The 25,143-nt window shown below is 35.7% G+C and overlaps 1 protein-coding gene and 2 pseudogenes across 1 annotated transcript; 1 reads left to right on the top strand and 2 right to left on the bottom strand.

Annotated features, from left to right (window-relative positions):
• The first annotated feature begins 243 nt into the window (after positions 1-243).
• LOC126590099 (uncharacterized) lies at positions 244-7,069 on the top strand. Its single transcript, XM_050255613.1, has 11 exons — positions 244-517; positions 614-692; positions 875-922; positions 2,318-2,437; positions 4,293-4,718; positions 5,051-5,478; positions 5,799-5,898; positions 6,017-6,076; positions 6,223-6,312; positions 6,404-6,520; positions 6,625-7,069. The coding sequence occupies exons 1-11, from the start codon at positions 369-371 to the stop codon at positions 6,934-6,936; spliced, it is 1,929 nt and encodes a 642-aa protein (XP_050111570.1). The 5' UTR covers positions 244-368; the 3' UTR covers positions 6,937-7,069.
• Positions 7,070-8,171: 1,102 nt separating this feature from the next.
• LOC126590639 (uncharacterized) lies at positions 8,172-9,194 on the bottom strand (annotated as a pseudogene).
• Positions 9,195-18,804: 9,610 nt separating this feature from the next.
• LOC126591103 (kiwellin-like) lies at positions 18,805-19,932 on the bottom strand (annotated as a pseudogene).
• Positions 19,933-25,143: the final 5,211 nt, after the last annotated feature.

Genomic DNA, 25,143 nt, shown 5'->3' with positions numbered 1-25,143 from the left:
TGAATAACATATTTTGATAATAAGAAAAAATATATGACCATTGAGGTTGCAATTTGACAATTTGACAACTTAAACATCTATTCACTTAACTTGACAGATTGTCTCACATAAGAGCATTTACTTATACGTATATTCCGGATTTTATGAATTTTTTCCTTCTAGATATGGTGAAAGTAAAAGCATGTAATTGATCATTCATTCATATGATTGTGTTTACTATTTGCCATAATTATACAAGAGCTTTAGATCTTTGTAATTGTAAGGTATAACCGCTAACCACCCCAAATCCAGAATTGCAAGCTACGCCAAACCCCAAAAACTCCCCACGTACCTCTCACTCCACCACCACCCCCTCTTATTTTCTCTGCATGATGTCCCACCCACAACATGATGAACCTCATCATCATCGTCATCAGCCTGAAAGCTCTCTCTCATCACCATCTTCTCTCAAAGTTCTTTCCATTCATCAAATCAAACGTCAACAGCAGAAACAACCAGTAGCAGCCACCCTTATAAAGTCCTCACACCAACGCTACTTTGAATATATCCAAAACCTCACCAAAAATACTGCCAATAATATCTTACCCTCTTGGCTTTACTTTGCTTCTTGTAGGCGCTGGAGTTGGCTGAAGTTAAAGGCTTTGTTCATGGCGAGCCCCGGCAACTTGTCCGTTCGCACTCCATCGGAGATTGTAAGTTCCATATGAATCCATGACGCTATTGATCATGTTGTTAAAAATGTAATTACATAATACATACCATCTGTAATATCTTTACAATTTATTTTGGTTAGTCTTGAGAGTAGTACTCTTTGTCGCTAGCTATTTCATGATCAATTTCTTATGCATGAGAGTTTGTTAATTCGGAAATACAGAGAAACACGAAACTTTCGGGGCAACGATGGAGGGAGCTTGAAAGAGAGGTACGTAGGATGGTATTCTAGTCCATCTCTGAATATTAATATTTGATTAAAGTTGTTTAAACAAAGAGTATCTAGCAATTTGGCACTATTAGATTAGCAATGAGATTTTATTACACCCGAAACATAAATGGTACACGTGTCATAATACAAGTAAAAGAACACTAAAAAATTTATCATCTCTCTACTTATATTATAACACGTATTGTACTGACTCGTATTCCAAAAACATAGAAAAATCTCCCAATTTAGATATTGGCGCTCAAAGCAAGTATATTTTATTAGTTTACACACATGATAGGAGTTACAAATGTATACTTGCTATCATTTTTAGGCCTCCATAACTATTTACCATTATATTTCGTCAAGCCTTCATGGTTTATCTTTCAAACTTTTGGGTCTTCCAGCTGGGGAGCCATATTTTTAAAAGAGAATATGAACTTAATATCAATTGGATTCCCATGGCCAATTTAGGACATCTCTTTGTCAAGGAAACGAAATTAAAAATGTTTTAACTGTCACTATTGAAGTGTAACTTTTGAAAAAGTGGTCCTTACCCAGCATCACCAGTCTGTACTGATATAGCAAACTCATGACTGCTAATCAGTTTCAATTCGTTCCCCAAAACCTTGAAGTAATAAATGAGAACCATACCCCTTAGTGTAATCCCGTACCAGCATTCTACATCAATGAAAATCTTACATTTCACCATAATTATATTAACTAATTCCGGTAAACCACCGCACCGCCATTTTTATCAACCAATAATCTTGAACCACTTAAGAGTTAAGACCGAATCATACTGATCAGCCGGGCTCGCATTGAGTTGTAACCTGTTTTATCTGGGGATTGGTTGGGTTTGATTTAGTTTGGTGGGTTATTTTTGTTGGAATTATTTGGTTTGTAACTTGGAAATTGAAAGCTTGAACTTTGAACCCTTATGCGGCTTCTAGAAAGCATGCTATTTGATTTTCTGGGTTTGGCGTGGTATGATCTGATGCCAAGAAAATTGGGTGGCCTTGCCTCTGTAGGGCTGCGGCAACGGAGAAGAAAGAGAATAAGGTTAAGCGGTGGTGGGACTAATAAAACAAAAGTGGAGTGTGGGATCCGTTTTTAATTGGTTATCTCCTATTATTTTTCTTTAACCTTCAATTTTAATTAGAAAAAAGGTTGTAGTATCTAGTACTAAAGAAAAACTTATAATTTTGTATAACAAAAATTTGTAAGTAAGAAATTTTAAATTTTTACTCTCGTGGATGACAAATTTGATACTAAATTTCTCTTAATCTAAGTTTAGTAGTCTTAAACTTTTCTCACAATCTAAGTTTAGTAGTCATATAACGTATCATTCATCTTCTAGACCATGATAAGAGAGTTGCATTGACAAGTTTCTTATAGGTTTCTTTGCTTCAAAGAATGCTGAACCAAGAAGAGAAAGTACACGAGGTTTTGGGCCAAGTTCAGAATCGGAAAAATGGTGACTCTGCTATTTCCATCCCAAAATTTCTTCCTCCCAAGGTATATATTGATCTTCTTCCTTTTAAGCCACCCCATGCGGCTGACTTTTATTTTTATGCAGGGGATTTTTTGAAAGTTAGATGATTTATACGAAGTTATATTACAAATGTTTAAGAATTAATTATAAATCATACGTTAGATACTATATCTTGCATGGCATGCATGTTATATGGTTAGATCCTATAAGTAAGTCAAGATTAGACATTGGACATTATATATATGCTTCCACCTAATGAATAGTTATGATTTACAATTTGCCAGCATATATACGTTGCAGATGTATTAACTCATCACTCATGGATATTCTTCGGAACAAATAGATAAATTCAAAATGATTAAGACATCCAATTATAATGAAAAAAATATGGAGAAATTAAGTTTCCATCCTTATTTTTTCTACTTCATTAATTAAAACCTTATTCCTTTTCAAATTTGGATCAAGGTCCTTCGGTTTTAATAAACGCCATTAATTATTCAAAAACAAAATAATTAAGTTTTATTTTTAAATATATTCATTTAGTGTTAGAAACGTTACAGTTGATATATTATATTTATGGCTAAACTTTTTATCATATATTTCTATTTCTAGTTTATACCCATTTTTAATTTGCAACCTTTTTTTAAACTGTACCAATTTTCTTTTAAATTTTAATTTGTACCCATATATTAATTTCTTTTTGTCCCTTATTTTTTAAACCTTTATTTGTACTCATAATTTTTTAACCTTTTATTTTTACCCATAATTTATTTATAATGTACCTTTTTTTTTTTTTTACAAATGTACCACTTTGTTATATAAAATGTATCCCTATTTTTTTTGTAAGTACCATTTTTTATGTAAAATGTACCAATTTTTTAATGTAAAATCTATTTATTTTTTAATCTAAAATGTACCATTGTTTTTTCAATATAAAATGTACCCATTGTTTTCTATATAAAATGTACCCATGTTTTTATGTAAATGTACCAATTTTTTATATGTAAAATGTAGCCAAATTTTATCATATAAATGTACTCATTTTATATAAAAAAAAAATTCCCATTTTTTTTTATAATCTAGAATGCACCCATAAGCAATTATTACCCATAAGCAATTTTGAACAATTAAATTGGTAGTGTAAATGAAAGCAAAAATAAGATAGAATGGTTGAGTCTTTATTGGTATTATTGCATCTCTTTTATTATTATGTCATTTATGTAGAAGGAGAGGGACTTCAATAAAAAATCTAAAATGCATAAGGTTTGAATATATAACATTTAGGGACCAGAGACCGCAACTAAACTATCCCAAAAAATATATAAGAATACGGTGCTTCAAAGAAACACTAACATGACTGCCATTTAAACTAGCATTTTAGAGAGGATTTTTGGTTTCCATTTTGGCTATGGGAAGACCTAAAATCACCCATATGTCCGATTTGGGTGATTTATTTTTGTAAAAATGATCTTTGAAAAAAAGACCTAAACACTAGATAGTTCAAAATGTTGAAATATGATGGAGTGAGCCCTTCAACAGTGTCCCTCAAACAAACTTGTTTAAGGAATCCCAACTGACTCAACAGAGGATCACTGTATATATGTACCAAAAAAATTAGGGAACTTTAACGAAAAGCTCTGGGTACTGTTCACTTTAACGAAAAACCACATATTTACACTAAAAAGTCAATCCTGGTACTATTCATTTTACCCTTTATTTTGTCCTTATCTTTAAAACTCAAAGTTTTCAAATCATTTTCATTAGTTTTCCTTAAAAAAAAAAATGATGTCCATAAAATTACTTTATTGTTCTACGAGCATATAACTACTTATTGGTCATAAAAGAGTAAATATAATACTGTCTCTATGAGTAATGCAGATGAAGGAGATTTTGGCAGAGCTAGCTATGGTTGAAGGAGAAATTGCTCGACTTGAAGGCCAAATCAGGCAACTTCATCCTGGATTGAAGCATGAACAAGAAGCTACAAAGGAATCAAAACCCATTCCTCGTGCATCAAATATAGTAATGCAAAGTCCCATGCACAAAAGTGTTAACAATGAGAGCCAGAGAATGGCGTATTATGAGACCAAGGCGTTGCATTTCATAAGTAAAGCTATCAAAGGTGATTATGATCATTTTAACGACCTTAGGCAGAACGAGAAAATTGGAAACTCGAGAGGATTTTCTGATCAGAAAGAAAATTATTTCTATGAGGATGTTAAATTTGGAAATAAGTTTCCGAGAAAAAACGGAATTTTGAGGGCACTCTCGCCCCTGCGAGCCCCAAGACATCCATCACCCAAGGTATGCCCTAACTTGTTGCATTCCATTTAATTCTGTCTTTATAGTTTAAAAATAATTATTGTATGCGTCGGTTATATGCAACAACCTTTTGTTATAATATGCATGCGGATCTAACTGATACTATACATGCATGTTTTGAGAGGGAGATTTATCGCGTTGTGTATAACTGGTTGCATCCAAAAGTTATTTTTCCTTTTTTTATTTTATCATGCTAGGTAAAATGGACTACTAGTTTTGTTAATTGCATGAGACCAATCAATTTTCAAAATGTTATGCCCCTAGATACGTATCACTAATTAATCGATGGTTTTTTGTTCTTTTTATTTTTCCAGCTAAAAGAATGTAATCCAGGGATTACTTCAGAACTCCAACCAAAATCTCTACCAGTTCCAACACAATTAGAAGAGAACAGCCATAACTGGCAACCAAACAGGCTCTCTGAGGAAATCATGAAGTGCCTAAACTTCATATACATTAGGCTGCTTAGAACAACAAGAACAATGGAGTTAGAGAAGTCAGGCCCCATTTCAAGGTCTGTCAACTCTTCTATAACCTCAAGAAGCTTCAGAGATGATACCGGTGTAAACTCATTGTTACAAAAGGAATCAAGGCAACAAGACCCTTATGGCATCTTCAATGTGGAAGAGTGTATTCCTAGAGACATTGGCCCTTACAAGAACTTGGTTACTTTCACCTCAATCTCTATGGACCCAAAATCCTTTTCAGCCTCCAACTCTTTTCCTTTACTAAAAAAATTAAGGTACGTAACTACGTATATAGTTGTCACTCAGTACTATGCTATGGTGGTATTCATTTTCACTTGGAAGTGAGAAATATTAGGTTCGAATCTTGTAGATGGCAAATTTGATACCAACTTAGGTTGCCCATTATGTGGCTTAGCCGAGCTCCCTCTCCGCTTAGTGTAAAAATTTGTACTTAAAAAAAAAAAAAAAAAACCTACGTATATAGTCTCCACTACTTCCAAGTTGTTTTTATGTTAGTGATTGTAACACTGTCACATGGTACCAGATCATGACTTTTTTTTAAAATTATTTTCCCTATTATCCTTGTGCATCACAGGGTATTGATGAACGATCTCCAGGTGGTGGATTTGGGGTCCTTGACATACCAACAGAAGCTAGCATTCTGGATCAACATTTACAATGCTTGTATCATGAATGTAAATGTGTAAAAAAAAAAAAAGCTATTAATTTTGAATTAAGAGACGTCAATATGAATTGTGACTATTCCTGTTCAAGCTCTCATGTTGGATTACTGAATTTTTTTTCATTTCTCAGGGTTTTCTCCAGTACGGAGTGCCTGCTTCGGTGGAAAAATTACTCACATTGATGAGCAAGGTAAGCTCCAAAATTTAGCTGAAATTAAGCATCAAATTGTTATATATATGAAATTAGGCATTGACTGGCAGAAACCGACTTTAGATATTGGCTCAGAAGTTTATTTCCTTATTAATCTAACGAATAACGAATGATATTTGATTCAGGCAACTCTAAACATAGGGGGTAAGATTTTAAATGCTGAATCCATAGAGCATTACATTCTGAGGAAGCCAGCACCTTCCAGTATGCAAGAGGTAAATATGACTGATCCTACGAATCAAATACATGTTTTATCAGTAGTTATTGTATTAGTATAAAAGATCTCAATATATCATGTGATCATAGGCGTTTCAGAATGGTGACACAGACGATAAATCCGCTGTTCACGAACTCTATGGTCTCGATTCCCCGGATCCCAATGTCACATTTTCTCTGTGTTGTGGAACTCGTTCTTCTCCTGCGGTAAAATTGCATATAAACGATCTAACATTGCATTTCATTGGTGTGCTATTATCACGATTTTTTATTTATTTATTTTTTCTGGAAAATAATGTTAATTTTTTCAGGTGAGGATATACACAGCCGACGGTGTCATAGCTGAGTTGGAGAAATCAAAGTTGGAGTACCTGCAAGCATCAATTGTGGTGACTACCTCAAAGAAAATTGTGATCCCAGAACTACTTCTAGGAAACTTGCTTGATTTTGCTGTGGATGTGGACTCACTAGTTCAGTGGGTTTGCCACCAGTTACCAACATCTGGATCATTGAGAAAATCAATGGTGGATTGCTTCAGGGGCCACATTAGCAGGGGCAAGATTAGTACGACTATTGAGAAAATGCCATATGATTTTGAATTTCAGTACATACTGGCCATTTAGTCAAGTCCCTGGTTAATTGTCTTGATTTGGTGTTAACTATCATGTATACCAAGTGTTTATATGAATAAATCAAGGATTGTATTATGGATACATTTATCATTGCCATTAGTTGAATGTGTCATTTCCACTTCTATTATTTGGACTAGGTATTGTAATTATTTCGTTTCATGACTGTCTCAACGTTACTAACATACACCAAATAAAAGAGTGTGGGTTTATGTTATAATATGTTATAATATGTTATAAAGTCCCTGGTTAACTGTCTCAACGCTTGATGCGAAATACCCATTTATTTGGCAAAACATTCATGGAAGCATTGCGGTGCGGGGAACACGTAAGAGTCCAAGTGTCGGCACGCTGGAGAGCATTAAATTCTTCTGACATGGCCTGACGCCATTTCGGATATTTGTTGGCCTGGCTAAAGCATGTGGGCTCAATGGAAGGGAAGCGTTAGTTGAATCAAGTGTAGCAGAATGGGCAGACTTGGAATTAGGCTTAAGAGAAACTGTCTTTGACCTTGTTACCATGGAGAGGGATGAAGGAACTGATGAGAAGATGAGGCCGCAACAGTGGGAGGAGACCGCAAAGTGGCTGGTGGTGCAATATTGAGTGGTGGTACAGGTAGTGCACCAAGCCCAAATATGCCAACTAATTAATGAAGCGTATAATATATGTAAGTAGTTATAACTAGGGATGGGCAATGGTTATGCGGGCGGGTAACCGCGGTTATTTTACCCATAACCGTTTATGTTTATACCCGCATAACCGTTTACCCGTTGGGTAATTACATAAATGGTTATACCCATAACCATAACTATAACCATTTATAAACGGTTATCCATACCCATAACCGTGTACCCATTTACCCATAACCATTTACCCATTTAACCATAACCATAACCATTTACCCGTTTACCCATTTTTTCGCTCGTTTATCCTTTTTTTACCCATTTACCCTTTTTTTTCTCCCGTCTACATTATTTTTTTAACAATTTGAAAATTACAAAAGAAAAATTTGTCATAATTTTTATTTTCTGACAATTAAACACCGTTATAAGTACATTTTAGCATACATTTTCCTATTTTAATATTTAAGTCCTCGTATAATTTCAATAATTGAAATAATAGTTTACGAATGATATTTTTCTGTATAGCAACCAATCAATTTTTTTTATTCTGTATAACAACCAATAAATTATGGAAGTTCAGGAACCTGAGAAAATTGAGCCTAAAGGAAGAGTAAAAGTAGAGCTTTTTTATTTCTGAATTCCCGAATGATTTTTAAAGCAACAGACCCTTTAGCAACAGCTCATAAATCTGTGTTTCTGATAACAAAAAACAACCATACGAAACCAACCAAATTTCATCTAATTCATCACAAAACTGAGTTAACCCTCTATTATTTCATATAATTTCATCTAATTGAAATCTTTGTTTCGAACACACTACAAACACACTGCAAGAACCCATCAGACAATTCCTCCAAACACACACTGCAAGAACCCAGGTCGCCGTCACCCCTTTCGAAATATCTCTCTTCCCCCAATTTGTCAACCATAAAGTCCAATGAAATTGCCGACGAAGTTGAACCGCCATCACTACTACCAATCGAAAGCAAAGCCATTGAGTCGGACATATCATCAAACAGTTGGTCGACATATTCAATGGTTAGGATTTTAACCGTAGCCACCATAACAAAGCCCATGGAGCCATTAGGGTTTGCCAATTTCCGGGCCATGGATTTGATCCAGGGGGCTAATGCTTCGTAGATGGCAGGATCAAGGTTGAGGGAAGAGGAGAGAGATCGTAAGTGAGCGCGCAACTCAGAGAGTAAGAGTTGGCGGGGAGCGAAACGGAGTGTAGCGCATCAATCAGGACCCAGTGGAAATTCATCAAGAATAAAGGCGTGGAAGCGTTTCTGAAAAATCTGGTATTGACGGAGAGAAAGCTCGCCGACAAATTGGGACTTAGAGTCCGCCGGAGATTGGAAACCCTGCAGCGTCACATAGACCCAGTTGTCGGAAGATCAGAAAGAGAACGACAAACGCTGAAACTCCATTGATCGATTAGAGATTTGAGATCAGACGACCAGAGGTTTGAAAATTTGAAACTTGAAATTCGTTGAGCGGGAGAGCAAGAGAGAGAGAGAAAGAGAGATGAGAGATTTGAGATCGCTGGAGAAGAAGGAAGAAATAAGGGCGGGTGAGACAGACAGAGACTCCGCGTATTAGTTTTATAGCCGTTAGCTTCTGGGTTTTTCAGGTCGGTTTGAGCAAGTCGGTTTGGGAGTGACGGAGAGAGAGAGCGACGGAGAGAGAGAGAGTGACGGAGAGAGAGAGCGACGGAGAGAGAGAGTGACGAAGTCGAGAGGCGGAGAAAGAGAGTGACGGAGTTGTAACTCTGAGGGTTTTAAATTTTTTTTTTAATTTTACATATATTAAATTAAATGGATAAATGGATACCCGTTATAACCATGAATATTACTCATAACCGATGGATACCCGTTATAACCGCGGATAATACCCATAACTGCCCATTTAAATTTCATGGATAAACGGTTATACCTATAACCGTTTATTTGTTTAAACGATTACCTATAACCATAACCATCAACTTTAAATGGACGGGTAACCGCGGTTACCCATACCCATGGGTATTTTGCCCATCCCTAGTTATAACTAAGAATACGATGTATGATCCGCAGTAGTGGTGAAGATACAGGGGCAAGAAATAAGTGGCATTTCTGTTAGCAGTCCCACATCTGTGGGGTAAAGAAAATCAATGACTTTAAATAGGATTACCCCTCTAACTAATACTGAGGCTTTTTGTGGTAAAATCTCACACTTGACAGATTGGGCATGTGATAAAGTTAGGGACAATATCAGTGTCATTAGAGTGGCCCCCTAGGTCCGTCGATCTTAAAGAATTCTAACATGATATCAGAGCCCACGGTTACGGGCGGGTTACGAGCCCGTGCAAGCCAACAAGCTTGTCACTAGGAAGTGTGGGCTTGGAAATAAGCTTGGACTCTTAACATATAGTCTGCCTCTGAGTTCATAAGAGTCACTTTCTGAAAAAAAAATTGAAAACAAGTTTGGACTCCATTGGAGCTGACATTTGAGTTTCAATTGCCAATGTGTGGATCTCCACGTATGAACTACTAAATGAAAGTCACTTCCTGAAAAAAGATTGAAAACAAGTTTGGACTCCATTGGAGTCGACCTCTGAGTTTCAATTGTCAATGTGTGGATCTTCACGTCTGAACTACTGAATGAGGTTACACGTGAGGGGGCGTGTTAGCAGTCCCACATCGGTGGGGGTAAAGAAAAGCAATGATTTTAAATATGATTACCCCACTCTAACTAATACGAGGTTTTTTATGGTAAAACTCCACACTTAGTATCGGTATAGTTAGAGTGGGCCTCTGAGTCCGTTGATCTAACAAAATTCCAACAATTTCTTGGTAACATGTCATATAGCAAAGCACTTTGAATGAATTTGGGTAATTATCTTATACTCATGTTGCCAAAACAATTTCAAAACTTGAAAAAGGTAAGGTAATTTGATAATCATTTAGAGATGACTAGGAGAGAATTAGATATGAAGGAAATTCGTCTCTTCTAATCTCACCGTTTTTAGGAGGATTAAAACGGAGTTCATGAAATATATAGCCACGCAATCCATCACATTGTATAGAGGTGTTTTTTTTTTAACAAACATTTTATAGAGGTTAACAACAATATAATTAGGTAAGGAGTTATTTTCAGACTTGAAATAGAGACTCAATTATGTAATATCAAACAAAAAAAAATTAACAGAAACAAGGATGGAAACTGTAGTGGCATAAATTACAAATTGATTATCCATATTGGTGTCTTACAGAGTTCTAGGCCTTGATTTATTCATTATTTATTTTAGGGATTTTTCTAACTTTAATCTTTGAAGAAAATTGAAATTTAAAATAAACTTAGTGTTAGATTACATATTGATTATAGTTCCTTGGTGTGTTCTTAATTCAAAATAATTCATGTGTATTTTATTCAATATCTCCCATTAAATATTTAAATTTATTAATATATTTTTTGACCAAACCAAAGTATTTTTTTTAACATTCTTTAAACTTGAAAAACTCAATTAATGTACATAAATGTTAGTATCGAAATGTATGTACTCAAATGTTAGCACCGAATTGTATTAAATTGAATTAATGTATTTAAATGTTAGTACCGAAATTTATGTATCCAAATGTATGCACTGAAATTGTATTATATTGAATTAATGTATTTAAATGTTAGTACCGAAATGTATGTACCCAAATGTATGCATATAAATGTATTATATTAAACTAATGTACCTAAATGTGTGTATCGAAATGTATGTACCGAAATGTATTATATTAAACTAATGTACCGAAATGTATTATATATAATTAATGTACCTAAATGTTTGTATTGAAATTTATGTACTAAAATGTGTATACCTAAATGTATGCACCGAAATGTATTATAATTAATTTAATATACCCTAAATGAAGAAGACAAAATATATCGAAATATATTGTAAAATAAAAATTAGTTTATCTAAATGTTTACAACAAAATATATTATGATGAAATAAATGAAAATTATATAATTATAGTGAAATAAAATTAATACATTAAAATTAGGAAGAAAAAGATAAATAATTAAAACATAAAAAATATAATTAATAAATGAGGTGATTAATGTATCAAGAGACTAAAATTAGATTTTGATCTTACTTATGCTTTTAGTCTAAAAGTCATCTTTGCCAAGAATTAAAATGAAGTTTCCTATTTATTGTACTGAAAATATGACTTTAGCCCATGAAACTCAATTTTCGTTACATAAAACCCGACATAATTTTTTTACTTGATTAAAACCTATTGACTAGGCTCCACACAAACAAATTCATTAACTATGCTTGACTTCACCATTGTACATTTTTTGAATGCCTAATATAACCTTAATTACATTTTTATCTATACAATTAATTGTATACAGATTAAAAGGTGGATTAGTGATTCTTAAAAAGAGAAATAAGCATTAATATTCATATTGTGATTCGATCACAATATATATGATGTAATTTGACAAATATGTGGGGAATCAATAAATGTGCCTAATAGTTGTGCTAATAAATGGAGAATAATTTACCTACTGTTGTAAATATTATGTGGATGGTCCACATGAATAGTTTGTTACTATTTATGCACAGTATTTTCACTATTCATTTGTGGAAAATTTGTAAAGTGAATAGTGTTTTCTTTTGTTTATATAAAGGAAGAAGATGAGATGAAGTGAGTAGGGTTCACGGGAGAGAAAAGGAAAATGAAGAAAGGAAGAGAGAGAGAGAGGAAAGAAGAGGAAGAGAGGAAGAAGAGGAAGATGAGGGGGAGATAATAGAGATAGTTATCTTGTACTCCTATTATTTCAAATTATAATGAAAACACCACTGCTGCCCCGAGGACGTACTCCAGTCACACTGACTGTAGACGAACCTCGTAAATTTTGTGTCTTGTTTCATTTATTCCACTGCACCCACAGTCGATTTTACAACACGTTATCAGCACGAGAAGCTCTCATGTCAGTGGAAAGCACAACGCCACAAATCCTGTTCACCTCCTTCAGCTGGAATCTCACAGATAAGAAACAATTTTCATTTCATCTTCAAATCTCAGTACAATTGATTTTCTTGAAGCAGCTATATATATTGTTGTATGACTGTATATCATCCTTTGCAGAAGCAAAAGAGTACATACTCAAAATTCGTAAAGAATTTGACAGCCATGTAAACAGCCTCTGAACTCCAACTTGCGGACCTTGGATTGAAATACTTTCTTCTTGAAAGTTGTTCGTCTGCTCAGTATCTACAACATATCAAAATTTCAGAAAATGTTAACGGTGCGATCGTCGCAGATGTCTGAAATACCAAACCAGTTTCCAATTTCCGCAGAAAACTGGGCAGCCACCTTATGAGTACCAAAACTCCATTTCGGTAGCTCAAATCAAAATTGTTTCTTCACGAAAGTTGTTTGGTATCCTCTTATCCATATCATACTAAATTTTGAACTAAATCTAACAGTTTGATCTTCTCGTAAGTTGCAGACACTCTTGACTCCAAAACTTATAGGAACCGTTTCGACTTTTTCGAAACTCACCGGAGGAGGAACACCAATTGGAACTTATTGTTACTATTATTTACTGAGTAACCAAAATGACTTCGAACTGTGAAATAAAAAAAAAAATAAATAAAAAAAAAAGGGATGAAACAAAAGAAGTGGCAGACCAAGAAAATGAAAAAGCAAAACATGAGGACTTAATCATTGCATTTTCTGTTTTGGCATATTTATGTGCATGGTGTTGGTTTAAAGCCCATGTCACAAGTTCTACTTATTTAAAGCAATTTATTTACAGTGGGTAGAATTATTACCCTTTGTTTTAAAGCTTTGATATTTATGTGAATGGTGCTGAATCAAAGCCCTTGTCACAAGCTTTATTTACTTTAAAGCAATTTATTTACCATGGACGGTTTTACCGCCTATTGCTTTAAGTTTTAATGGTGCTGAATTAAAGCCCTTGTCACAAGCTTGAATTTATTTATTGTTCAATTTATTTACTATGGCTGGAATTACCGCCTATTGCTTTAATTTATTTATTGTACTTATCTTTTGTTACAATGAGTATATATAAGACCCAAAGTTCCTTGATCAGATCAGAACCTGCAGTTTCTTGATCCTCATCATATAAAATGATTAGACCCGAAGTTCCATCATACAAAAAGATTAGGCATGAAGTCCTTTGATCCTGAAGATCAGGACATGAAATTCCTTGATGAGTACCTTAAGTTTGAAGTGCCACAGTGCCTCAACTTAATTATAATAAAGGTCATAAAAGTCTCAGTCCATAGACTATTTAATAAGGACCAGAAGTTCCTTATGTCCATACTTAAAATGGTTTAGCAGAAGCATTTATTAAGCGGATGAAATTGATTACCCGCGCTCTGCTCATGAAAACGAAATTACCAGTTTTCTACATAGGGACATGTCATTTTACATGACGCATTATTAAGTTCGGATGAGACCAGTTTCCAACCATCAATATTGCTCAGTACAACTCGTGTTTGGGAACTAGCCAAACATTGTACATTTATGAGTTTTTGGTTGTGTTATCTATGTGCCTATTGCACTGCCACAACGTACTGAAATGGGCATTGATGTTGAACATCATCTATCATTCAATATTTAGAACCCTTGACTGGGGATATATTTACCGCTTGGTTTGCGGACTGTCATTTTGATAAGACAATTTTTCCGCTGTTAGGGGGAGAAAATATCGTTCCAAAAGAACAATGAGAAAATATCATTCCAGAAGAATGACGAGAAAGGATCGTTCCAGAAGAACGAAGAGAATTTATTTTATCTTGATTCACGAAGCAATCAATGAGAAAATGAAATATGAATAATTGAATGATGCAACGAAAGTGATGAAATCATATATACTTACTGCAAATGTGTCTACAAGAATTGATGTCTCTGTTGGATAAAATAATGAGACAGTAAATGATTTATCTGTTGCACGCCTGAAGCGTGGCAGATTTTTAGACTCAAAAGATTCAGTTATTCGAAAGAAGAATAATATGGCACTACTGAACTATTGCATTCCCGAAGCATAACTGTTGCATGCCAGAAGCATGACAGTCGCCGCATGGATACACGTCCCAGATAGGACAATCCACAGACATGGGAATATTGATGTCTCATGCATGTAGCATGATAGATGTATAGGTTCCAAAGACTCAACTCCCGGAAGTGGAGATTAAAATCCAAGCTCTATAAAGCTCAAGAGGAGGTTATGATCCACATTCTCTAAATTATGACTATCCTGGAAGAGATAGCGTCATGCCCTTGAAGAGGCAATGGATATCCAAAGAAATGAAAAGCTTTTATGCATGCGCATGCACATGAGAATATGGGATCACAGATTGATGATAACCAATGATAATTTTGGTTTTTACAAGTAGCTACTATATTCATCAATGAGCTGTGTTAATATTGAGTCACGTTCTTTTGTTCGTCGACAAAAGAAAAATTATTGGCCAAAATGGAGAAAGGCAATTCCATTACAATTTTGTAAGAACGTGGGCAAATGAACCTATATATATTTGAATACAATACAAATAGCCAAAAGATGTTGAACGAAGGAGGTTATATATGGGCATTTGTAATATAGTGTAATACACTTACATGATATGACACAAGGTTGTAAACGAGTTCATATGAATGGAGAATTATATACGAAGGGTTATGAGTCGCCCACATTATATCTCCATAAGTAAATCCCTCAAGTATACATGGAAGCAAATTGCTCTGTATAAATTCCAAAGGAAAATGTGTCATGAAGTGTAGAAAACCCTTGAAGGATTCAAATTGCTTGAAGTAAGCCTCTGAAGGGTAAAACATAAAATATGTACTCAATACCAATGGATGATATAAATTGCCTTAGTGAGTACTATCATTATGATATTGTTGCAACATACTAAAATCTCTTGCAAGAGTCAATGACATTAAATTATAACTCTTGAAGAGTTGATGATATTAAATTGGGACTCCTGAAGAGTCTAGAAAAATGATAAGTGTTGAAGGAATTATTGTCTCGAGCTGCAAATCGAACAATCTACCAACACGAATCTTATCCATGATATTTATGATATTAAAAGAACCATATGGATTGAAGATTATGAGTTGAATACTCATATGATGAAGACACTAAGAATAATCATTTATCTTCGTGAGGGTAAAGATAAATTAATACTTGGTCCAGAAGTACCACATCTTAGTGAAGTATATGCTTTATTGTATTTGGCACAATACATTGAATGAAATAAAGCTTATTTATTAATATCTCCAAGAAATTACAGATATATACATACACATGAGTTCAAACAAACAAACAGGATGGAGCCTTCACAAAGGTTGCTCATGTGAAGCCTCAGTACTCGGAAGTACCCCAGAAGGGGGAGGCACTGGAGATTGATCATGTGGCACCCTAGTACTTAGCAAAACACCAGAAGAGGAAGGCATCAGTTGCTTTCGGAATCTAGCAACAAACCTCTGTTGATCACTTTGAATTCGACTTTCAGATTCCTGCAGTTGGTCGAGCTTTCTTTTCATGCTCGTAGAGTAACTATTTGCAAGCACGTGTAACACCCTATTCTCGTGCTTGAGCCCTCTGATCTCTTGTTTAAGACTTGCCACCTCCGCCATCAATGATTTAACTTGGCGAGTTTGAGCAAGTAGGCGTTGGCCCATATTGGAAACAGAGCCAGCACACTGAACACTGAGAGCCAAGGAGTCTTGAACGGCCGACTCTTCAGACCGTTCTGAAAGGATCTTGTTATCCCTTGGAGTGAAAAGATTCCTAGCTACCACAGTAGCGGTTATGTTATTCTTCATCACAGAGTCCCCAACCGTAAGAGGACCATTAGAAGATAAGAAGGACGGGCGCCATATATTATCATGACGCTGCTCGTCTGTATCACTCCTAAGACTCAAATCTAAGCAAATGTTTGATGGGCAAGTCATTTTTCAGAAATGATGAAGGAAAAACAGAGGTCAAATAAAATTTCAGAAGTGCAAGAAGGTGGAAATTTCTCAGGCAGCAACTTTCTGAGCATACTCTTGAACGCAATTGATGTCTCTATAAAAGAAGAGGCAACAGAGCCGCTTGTTCAAAGATCGAAGCGACACGGCTCTCCGAATTTCAAAAAGCCAGATTTTCCTGAATAAAGTTCGTTGGCATTTTTCAGATGTAATCCCAGCTTTTCAGATGTCGCGTGCAATTTTGTCAAAGATCTCTGACAAAGTTGAAAACGCGTAAATCTTACTGTTCTATTTACACCACAGTTGCTGACAAGAGTAAAAGCACAGCACCACCACTTGCTATTGAGAAATCTCTATATATGTCGACCTCTGTTCTCCATAACAAGGCAGACCTGCAACACTGCAAGAATACCTAACTCTTCCTCATCTCCAAGAATGCATCTTCAACATAGCATCTCGAAATACTCAGTTTTCTTCCTCTCCGAGAATACCTCTTCAAACATGTCACACCAGAGCAAGATTATCACATATCTTCAGGGACCAGAGCAAGATTATCTCATATCATGCAATCTCCCTGTCCTTTCCTTTGTCCTTGTTCTTGCCTGCAAAGACAAGGATCAAGAAAGCAACATGTCGGAACCTCCACTCAAACTCCCGGTAAGGAACCGACTGCCTGGAACCTTTCCTGATTGCTTACCTAGTATTGCTCTCGAGTAGTCATCTTCAACGGTTGGAGCTGGGTCTCCAGTCACCAAGAAGTGATGAACCATTCAAATGCAAGGGTTTGCATTCCTCTCCTGCATCAGGGGACAAATCCTACAAGAGAAGATGCCACACATGTAGGGGAAAAACAGGGAAAATACCACTTAAGCAAGGGGAGCAAGTAAGACAAGTGAAAATGATACATTGAAGCATGTGGAGACAAGCATAACAAACACGTGCTGATTCATCCCCGACAAAACCGAAGATCACTTGCCACATGAAGCTCTTAACGGTACAATTTCATGCAAGATCAAGCCTTGAAGTCCTTGAAGAAATCACAAGTCTGATTCAAGATCAAGTGTCCACCACTTTTGAATCAAATTCCGCTCCAGAGCAAAGGAGTAAATTCAGACCTTTGGATGCAAGTCTAGCAGAAAGTCCTCTAGCCCAGTTCAAGAAAAAGCCTGTGGAAAGTTAACAACAAGTAAAGCAAATCTTTCAGCAACTCTTCTTACTAAGAGACTAAAGCAGAACAATCAACGATCAATCTAAATGATTTGAAATCAGTGGGAGATACTCATCAGGGGGAGCATCCAAGACAGATCAAGATTTTAACGAGTCAATCGAAGACTTGTGGCCATCCAAGGGGGAGTGTTGTAAATATTATGTGGATGGTCCACATGAATAGTTTGTTACTATTTATGCACAGTATTTTCACTATTCATTTGTGGAAAATTTGTAAAGTGAATAGTGCTTTCTTTTGTTTATATAAAGGAAGAAGATGAGATGAAGTGAGTAGGGTTCACGGGAGAGAAAAGGAAAATGAAGAAAGGAAGAGAGAGATAGAGGAAAGAAGAGGAAGAGAGAGAAGAAGAGGAAGATGAGGGGAAGATAATAGAGAGAGTTATCTTTATACTCCTATTATTTCAAATTATAATGAAAGCACCACTGCTGCCCCGAGGACGTACTCCAGTCACACTGACTGTAGAGGAACCTCGTAAATTTTGTGTCTTGTTTCATTTATTCCACTGCACCCACAGTCGATTTTACACACCTACAACATAAAGACACATACTTTTAACAAAAAGGATGGGCCGGTTATCTTCTTGGAATAGGCACATCAGTTTATGAAAAGGCAAGTCAAAATACATCAACATATGGTGTTTATTAATTCTATTTTTCAGATAACAGTTAGTAATCATACTTAAATAGAGTGCTTATTGAGAGAAAATTATTTGGTTCACCGTACTTTGTGGATTTGAGTGACGTTTCTGTAAAGTGAAGGATCGTTGTATTTTGAGTGATATTTGTCAATACAATCTTTAGGGCACTAGTGAAGGACAATCTTATCTTAAAAACATATAATATCAAATACTAGACTCGATCTCAAGTTTCAAGTTTTTCTAACACATTCATACGCATTTAGTAATGTGTTTGCTTAATGGTTTATAATTGATTTAGTATTTAATTGCATGAATAATTTCTTGTATTTTGTATGTGATAAATATAACAATTAAACTCTAATTTTTCCTGTACAAACTATGTAATAAAGCAGCAAAAAACAGAAAAATATATAAATAAATTCACAACACCATGGGACAGGGAATTTTATCCGTACAAATCCATGTTCCAAAGAATACTTAGCATACTTCTTTGGCATCATGGACAATCACATAGAAAATAGTCTTTATTTATTCAATTACTTTTGCTTAGTCATGTACACCACCTTAATTATTTAGGCCAAGGACCAAGTCATGTCCACGATTCCTAAATCTTGGTTCAATCCCAAAACATTCCAAACAGCTCCAGAGCCATCAACAATGTTGTTTTTACTCGGTGGTTGACCAGCATGCTCACTGTCATATCCATTTACCGAATCACACTCGTCCACCACTTTTGCGTCACACTCCTCCCATTACTAGCCGTAATTCTTATCAACCTTCCACATCTCGACCCTGTAAGAAGAGAAGCTTGAAGCTTTAACAATGGAGGTTTCACACTGAGAGAGAGAGAGAGAGAGAGAGAGAGAGAGAGAGAGATTGCAGAAAGTTAGAGAGAGTAAGAGAAAATAATTCTTCTGAGTTATATTTTTTTCACACTGAATCCTTACAAGCTATTTCTGGATATACACTGCACTTTCCTTACGAACTAAGCTAGCTCATAACAAACTTAACAAACTTATCGGCTTAATCTATTGACACATGGCAGCACATCAGCCATTGGATTGATCCTGTGTTTTTATACCTTTACAGACCCTTTATCATACCACCCAGTGGAAAGTGCCACCACGCGCTCACTGTTCGGGTGGAATTTCCCATCACACTCTGAGGTGCCCCCGCCGTCACCGCCTTCACTGAAATCGTTAAGCGTGAGTTTGGCGCTGGTGGATGATGTCACTGGCGGCGAGCATTTGAATTGGGGGAAGGATTTGCCCTTACAATTGAGAGTTCCTGACGACTTACAATTGCCTCCTCCTCCGCCTCCACCACATATGTGGGTTCCAACATCGGGGTCATCGTTGCACTTGCGGTTAATGCATGTGAGCTTGCCAGTACAGTCGTCGGGAGTTTTGCATGGGCCATTGCATGAAGAAATATTGATGGGAGAGGAAGGGAGATGATATTGATTAAGATAACGGAAAGAGAAATCAACATTAACCCTAAAGTACTCGCCATTCGAGTTATTCTGAATTATTAAATAGCTGTTGGGGTAATCTAAGGAAGCAGATTGGATGCGCTTATATAGTGAACTTCAGGTAAGGTATCCATTTATTCTTCAGCCATACGTCTGAGAGGAATGTTTAGAATTTCAGTATAGTACTCGCCAATGAGTTTTGGATATACCTTGATACGTTCATAAAGAATATGACATAAACTTTTATACTTAATAGGAGTGCCTATATATTTTATGAAAAACTTGTCTCTTGGGCCACGCATAAATCTAATTAATATTAGGTAATGATATATATATATCCACATCAGATTGATGATTTGATCTAGTTATCGTACTTGATACGTTCTTCTTGTGTGTATACAAACGAACAATATGAAAGGGATATGATATTGCATCAAGTAGATCCTAATTTAATCTAATGCTTATGTTTCCAATTGTATAAATATTTTGAATCTCCCTTTCTATATTGGATCACACATAGTTGTGGGTCTCCCTTGCATTTCATAAATATCGAATGCACACGTAATTTACATTAACTCTGATGATCTTAATTAATCATCTCTTATTTATCACGATTCAAATGGTTAGTTCTTATTGCATAAGTGGTTAGGTCAATTTGTCAAGTTGTTTTTTTTGCATTTAAATCCGAATTCCGTTCCTCATATTAGAGTAGTTTAATTAGAACAGCATCCTGTCAAACAGAAAAATAATTAACCCTTATTGGAAAATGTTTACCTATTTGATTTGCTATCATCCATATAGATAGAGTTTACCTAGCTACTTACCTTGAGGGAGGGATTTTCATTCCTTCTTTCTAATATATTGTAATTCATTTCTTACTAACATGTCTTAGTCCCTTGTACATATTAAAAAGTACTCATCGAAACTAAATATAGCCTAAGAGCTTGGAGAAGATTATTGCGACGTCACAAAGGTATTGGTGAACAAATAACGACCCGAACTCCTATTATGTTTTGTACAATATTTTTGGTAGCTACAACAACGTGAGATGCAGGATTACAAATAAACTGGTCTAACCCATTAACTTTTAGGATCTTCATATTTTGAATACAAACAATATTCTATACTAATTTAAACTAAGAAGGAGATGGAGGATTTGAACCCAAGACGCACTATCAGGACAATCCGCCAATTGCTCCCTTTTTATATTTTGAATGCAAGTTTTTTAGGATGAAGTTGATTATTAATTCGATCCTTATTTGTGAAGTAGACTGCAACTGCCAAGGACTAGCTTCAGATTATCAAGTAAACTAGTTGACAGCTCCATCAAATTATCATACTTAATACTGCAGAAGACTCACACTTCATAGTTGACAGCTCCATCAAACTATTTGAAGCCCCCTATACGTACCCCTTGCTGAAGACTCACACTTCATAGTCCATTAGACTAGTTCATGATGTGCCTATAAAGTGTCTAAACCTTGTTTTGAACTGTGTCTAAGTGGCAATAGACACATACGCCTTGAAGTACTGTATACATATGCATTGCCTAGTAATAAGTTTCTGTTCTGCATACAATCAAGATCTTTGCAGGCTTGCAGCTATGGCTTTGCCAATTTCCTTATTTCTCGTAAGCTTTAAATGAATCAGCCATAAAAAGGGTTCGCCGGTGCCAATTACTTGATCATTTAGTCTATGTTAAACTTAAATAATATTGTGGGATCTTGCTTCTTCATCTGAATTTCATTGCTCAATTAGAGTATTTTAGCGATTTGATTTATTTTGTTTACTTTAGAGTTTTGGTTAGTTATTTAAGTTGATTTTTCGTATCTAACTAATAGAAATTTTTGTTAAATTGAGGGTATTTTGTCAAATCAACCCCTCTACTTGAACTGTGGTTTCTTCAATTTAATGGAGATTTTTTCATAGAAGAACTAAAATGATTGATGGTGAACAATCTCAATGATCAAAATGAGAAGCCAATATTAAACTACTAATAGCTTGTTTTAAAGTATCTGGGCATTCCTTCTCATTTTCAATAATTGAGACCATATCCACGACTTAAGTACAAAAGCCGTCGATCAACTCGTACGCCTCCAGAATTTCTTTTCTTATCAGACATTCGATCCAATTACCAGCAGTAGCTGAGTCTTGACCAAACTGTGTGATGGTATCAACAATCATGTTCCTCGTGTTATCAATCTCCTTCTGTTTGTTATTCGTTAATTGGGGTATCTTAATCGCCAACACCTTCCGCTCTGTTTGTTTCACATTTTGAGGAATCGAAAGCCCCGTCGAAAAGCCGGAGTCTCAAGTTCTTCATGAGATTCATGTTGGAGGCTTTAAACTTGAAAGGCACGTAAGAGTACTTGTCACGGTGAGGTGTGAACTTATGAGGGTGGAGGAATATGAGTCAGTCTCTTTCTTGTGCAGTTATGCGCAACCTATCTAAGCTGCCTATATGTTTTTAAGCACTATATAATGAAAATTTTAGTTATCAAGATGAAAAATTATTCTGATTTCATCCTAAATTCATATGAGCATCTACAATGAGCTCCCTAAATGAGCTTCTAACCAAATTATACGGAGAAGTTGGAATATTTCATCTCCAATCACACTATCTATTAAAGGGAGTGAGAAAGGACCTCCTGACATTAAATAAAAGAGTATGGTTGGAGTTAAAATAACTTGCTAGCCCATTTAGCTAAGGTTTGACCTGAAAATAGAGAACATGATTAGAGATGCTCTGATGAACAGCTTGCTTTGCTCTTTTATTTGGGACTATGTATCATGTTTGTGGCAATGCCATATGAGAATAACTTGTATGTTTGTCACAACATTTAACTGTTAGAGAATTCAAATTAAACAAGAATTCTAGCAGTGGTTATGGAAGAGAATCTCAGCGATTTTGAGGAAGAAGAAGAGAAGAATTTGGATCAGAAAATCTCAGGGAATATCCCTCTGCAATCTTCCATATATTGCGGGCACTCACTCTTAGCATGTGAGCTCATACATTAGCACATTTAACCGTTGGAGGTGAGAGAGAGATAGACACATTTCTAAATTCAATCTCAGTCATCCATTACATCTTACTCTGAGATTAAGACACTTATCCAATGTTAAGCCCTATGGGACTTAACCAACACTTTACATTTTAACACACAAACTCAGCCTATGAGCTGAGGCATAACACAAATGTAAACTTATAGTCTTCACTAATCAATTCATCAATTTACACACTAACACTCCCCTTTAAATTGTGAACTGATTTCACTCCAAGAAGATCTCTAACATATGTGTATTGCTCCCTCGCCAACGCCTTTGTAAAAATGTCAACAACTTGCTCTTTTGTAGGACAAAGAATCAAGTCAATCACTCCTAGCTGCAATGCCTCCTTGATGAAATGATACCTTCTATTGATATGCTTAGTTTTCTGGTGAAATATGGGATTTTTAGTGATAGCAATAGCTGAAGTGTTGTCACAGTTCAATGGTGTTGCAACAAATTGAATTTCACCAAAATCTTCCAACACAAATCTTAACCAAGTGGCTCGTGCAGTTGCCTCCGATGCACTGACCTACTCTACTTCAGCTATGGATAAAGCAACACATTGTTGTTTGACAGAAGCCTAAGAAAAGAAACCACTACCAAATGTAAAAGCATAATCGAATGTGTTCTTCATATCTTCTTCTGAACCACTCCAATCACTATCACAAAAGCCTATTAGAATTGCCCTTTTTCCTTTCTTGTACTTTAAACCAAAATTCAGAGTTCCCTAAACATATCTAAGTACCCTATTTGTTGTCCCATAATGCTTGTTAGAAGGACAATGCATGAACATTGTTGCTGTGAGATACAGCAAGCTTCCCACAATTTTCCTGTATTGAGCTTCATCTGCAGCTCCATTGTCATCATCCTTTCTTAGTTTGTCATTTGGTACAAGTGGGAAGCTCACAGGTTTACAATCTTGAAGCCCAAACTTCTTCAACAGAGTTGAGGCATACTTCCTCTTATGTATGAAGACACAGTCTTCAGTTTGCATAACCCCCATTCCTAGAAAATGGTGCAACAAGCCCAAATCTTTCATTTCATACTTGTGCATCATATCAATCTTGAATTCCTTCATCAGCTCCTGAAAACTTCCAGTATAGACTATATCATCAACATATATAGACACAATGATCAAATCTAAATCTCCTCTACACTTAGTATATAATGTTGCCTCACTGGTACTTCTTTTGAAACCACATTGCGCAAGATAGGAATCTATCTCTCCATACCAAGCTCTAGGTGCCTGCTTCAAACCATACAAAGCCTTGTGCAATTTGTACACCTTATCCTCATCTCCTTGCACAATGAATCCATCTGGCTGATCTACATACAACTCATCTTCAAGTATACCATTTAAGCAAGCTGATTTCACATCCAATTGAAACAACTTCCAATTTTTCTTTGCAGCTAGTGCAATAAGGGTTATTATGGTATCCAACCTTGCCACAGGTGCAAAGGCTTCATTATAGTTTATTCCAGGCTTTTGTGCATAGCCTTTTGCAACTACCCTAGCCTTATTCTTTTGAACCGAGACATATAAGTTCAACTTAGTTTTATACACTCATTTTACCTCAATCACAGACGGGCTTATCAAATGGTCTCCTTACCAATTCCCATGTCTGGTTCTTCTCAATCATGTTCATTTCATCTTCCATTTCCTTTTTCCATGCCTCATCATGTGCAGCTTCATTAAAATCTTCGGGTTCAACAATGCACAAATGACATATCTCATAAATCTCACTCAAGTTCTTATACCTCAGTGGAGTATGATCATACTAAGATGAAGAACTTGAACTGCTTGCTTCACTAGAGACAGTAGCTGAAGAGTCTTCAATTTAGACTTGAGAGCATCCAGATACAACATCATCATTAACTCCATTCATTTCCAGATATTCATTTGCATATGGTGGAAGGCATACTCTTTTGACTTTGTGCTTCCAGTCCCATTTACCTTTTTCATCGAAGATTACATCCTTAGAGAGCAAAACCCTTTGAGTTGCAGGATTCAGCACCCTATACCCCTTCTCACAGGCACCATATCTAATGAAAACACCTATAACACTTGTTTCTTCTAATTTGTGCCTCAAATTTCCTGGAATAAGAGAGTAACACATTGAACCAAACACTTTCAGATGTTTAATCCCAGGTTTTCTTCCACTGAATTTCTCAAAATGTGTAATGTTCCCCAAAGCCTTTGTAGG

This window comes from Malus sylvestris, chromosome 11 (assembly GCF_916048215.2).
Source record: "Malus sylvestris chromosome 11, drMalSylv7.2, whole genome shotgun sequence".
Taxonomy (NCBI): Eukaryota; Viridiplantae; Streptophyta; class Magnoliopsida; order Rosales; family Rosaceae; genus Malus; species Malus sylvestris.
This window is presented reverse-complemented; position numbering and strand designations above follow the sequence as displayed.

Coding starts and splice junctions, on each gene's coding strand:
- LOC126590099 (XM_050255613.1), top strand. CDS start 369: ATGATGTCCCACCCACAACATGATGAACCTCATCATCATCGTCATCAG. Junction 4,719..5,050: donor CAAGACATCCATCACCCAAG/GTATGCCCTAAC, acceptor TTATTTTTCCAG/CTAAAAGAATGTAATCCAGG. Junction 6,313..6,403: donor CACCTTCCAGTATGCAAGAG/GTAAATATGACT, acceptor ATGTGATCATAG/GCGTTTCAGAATGGTGACAC.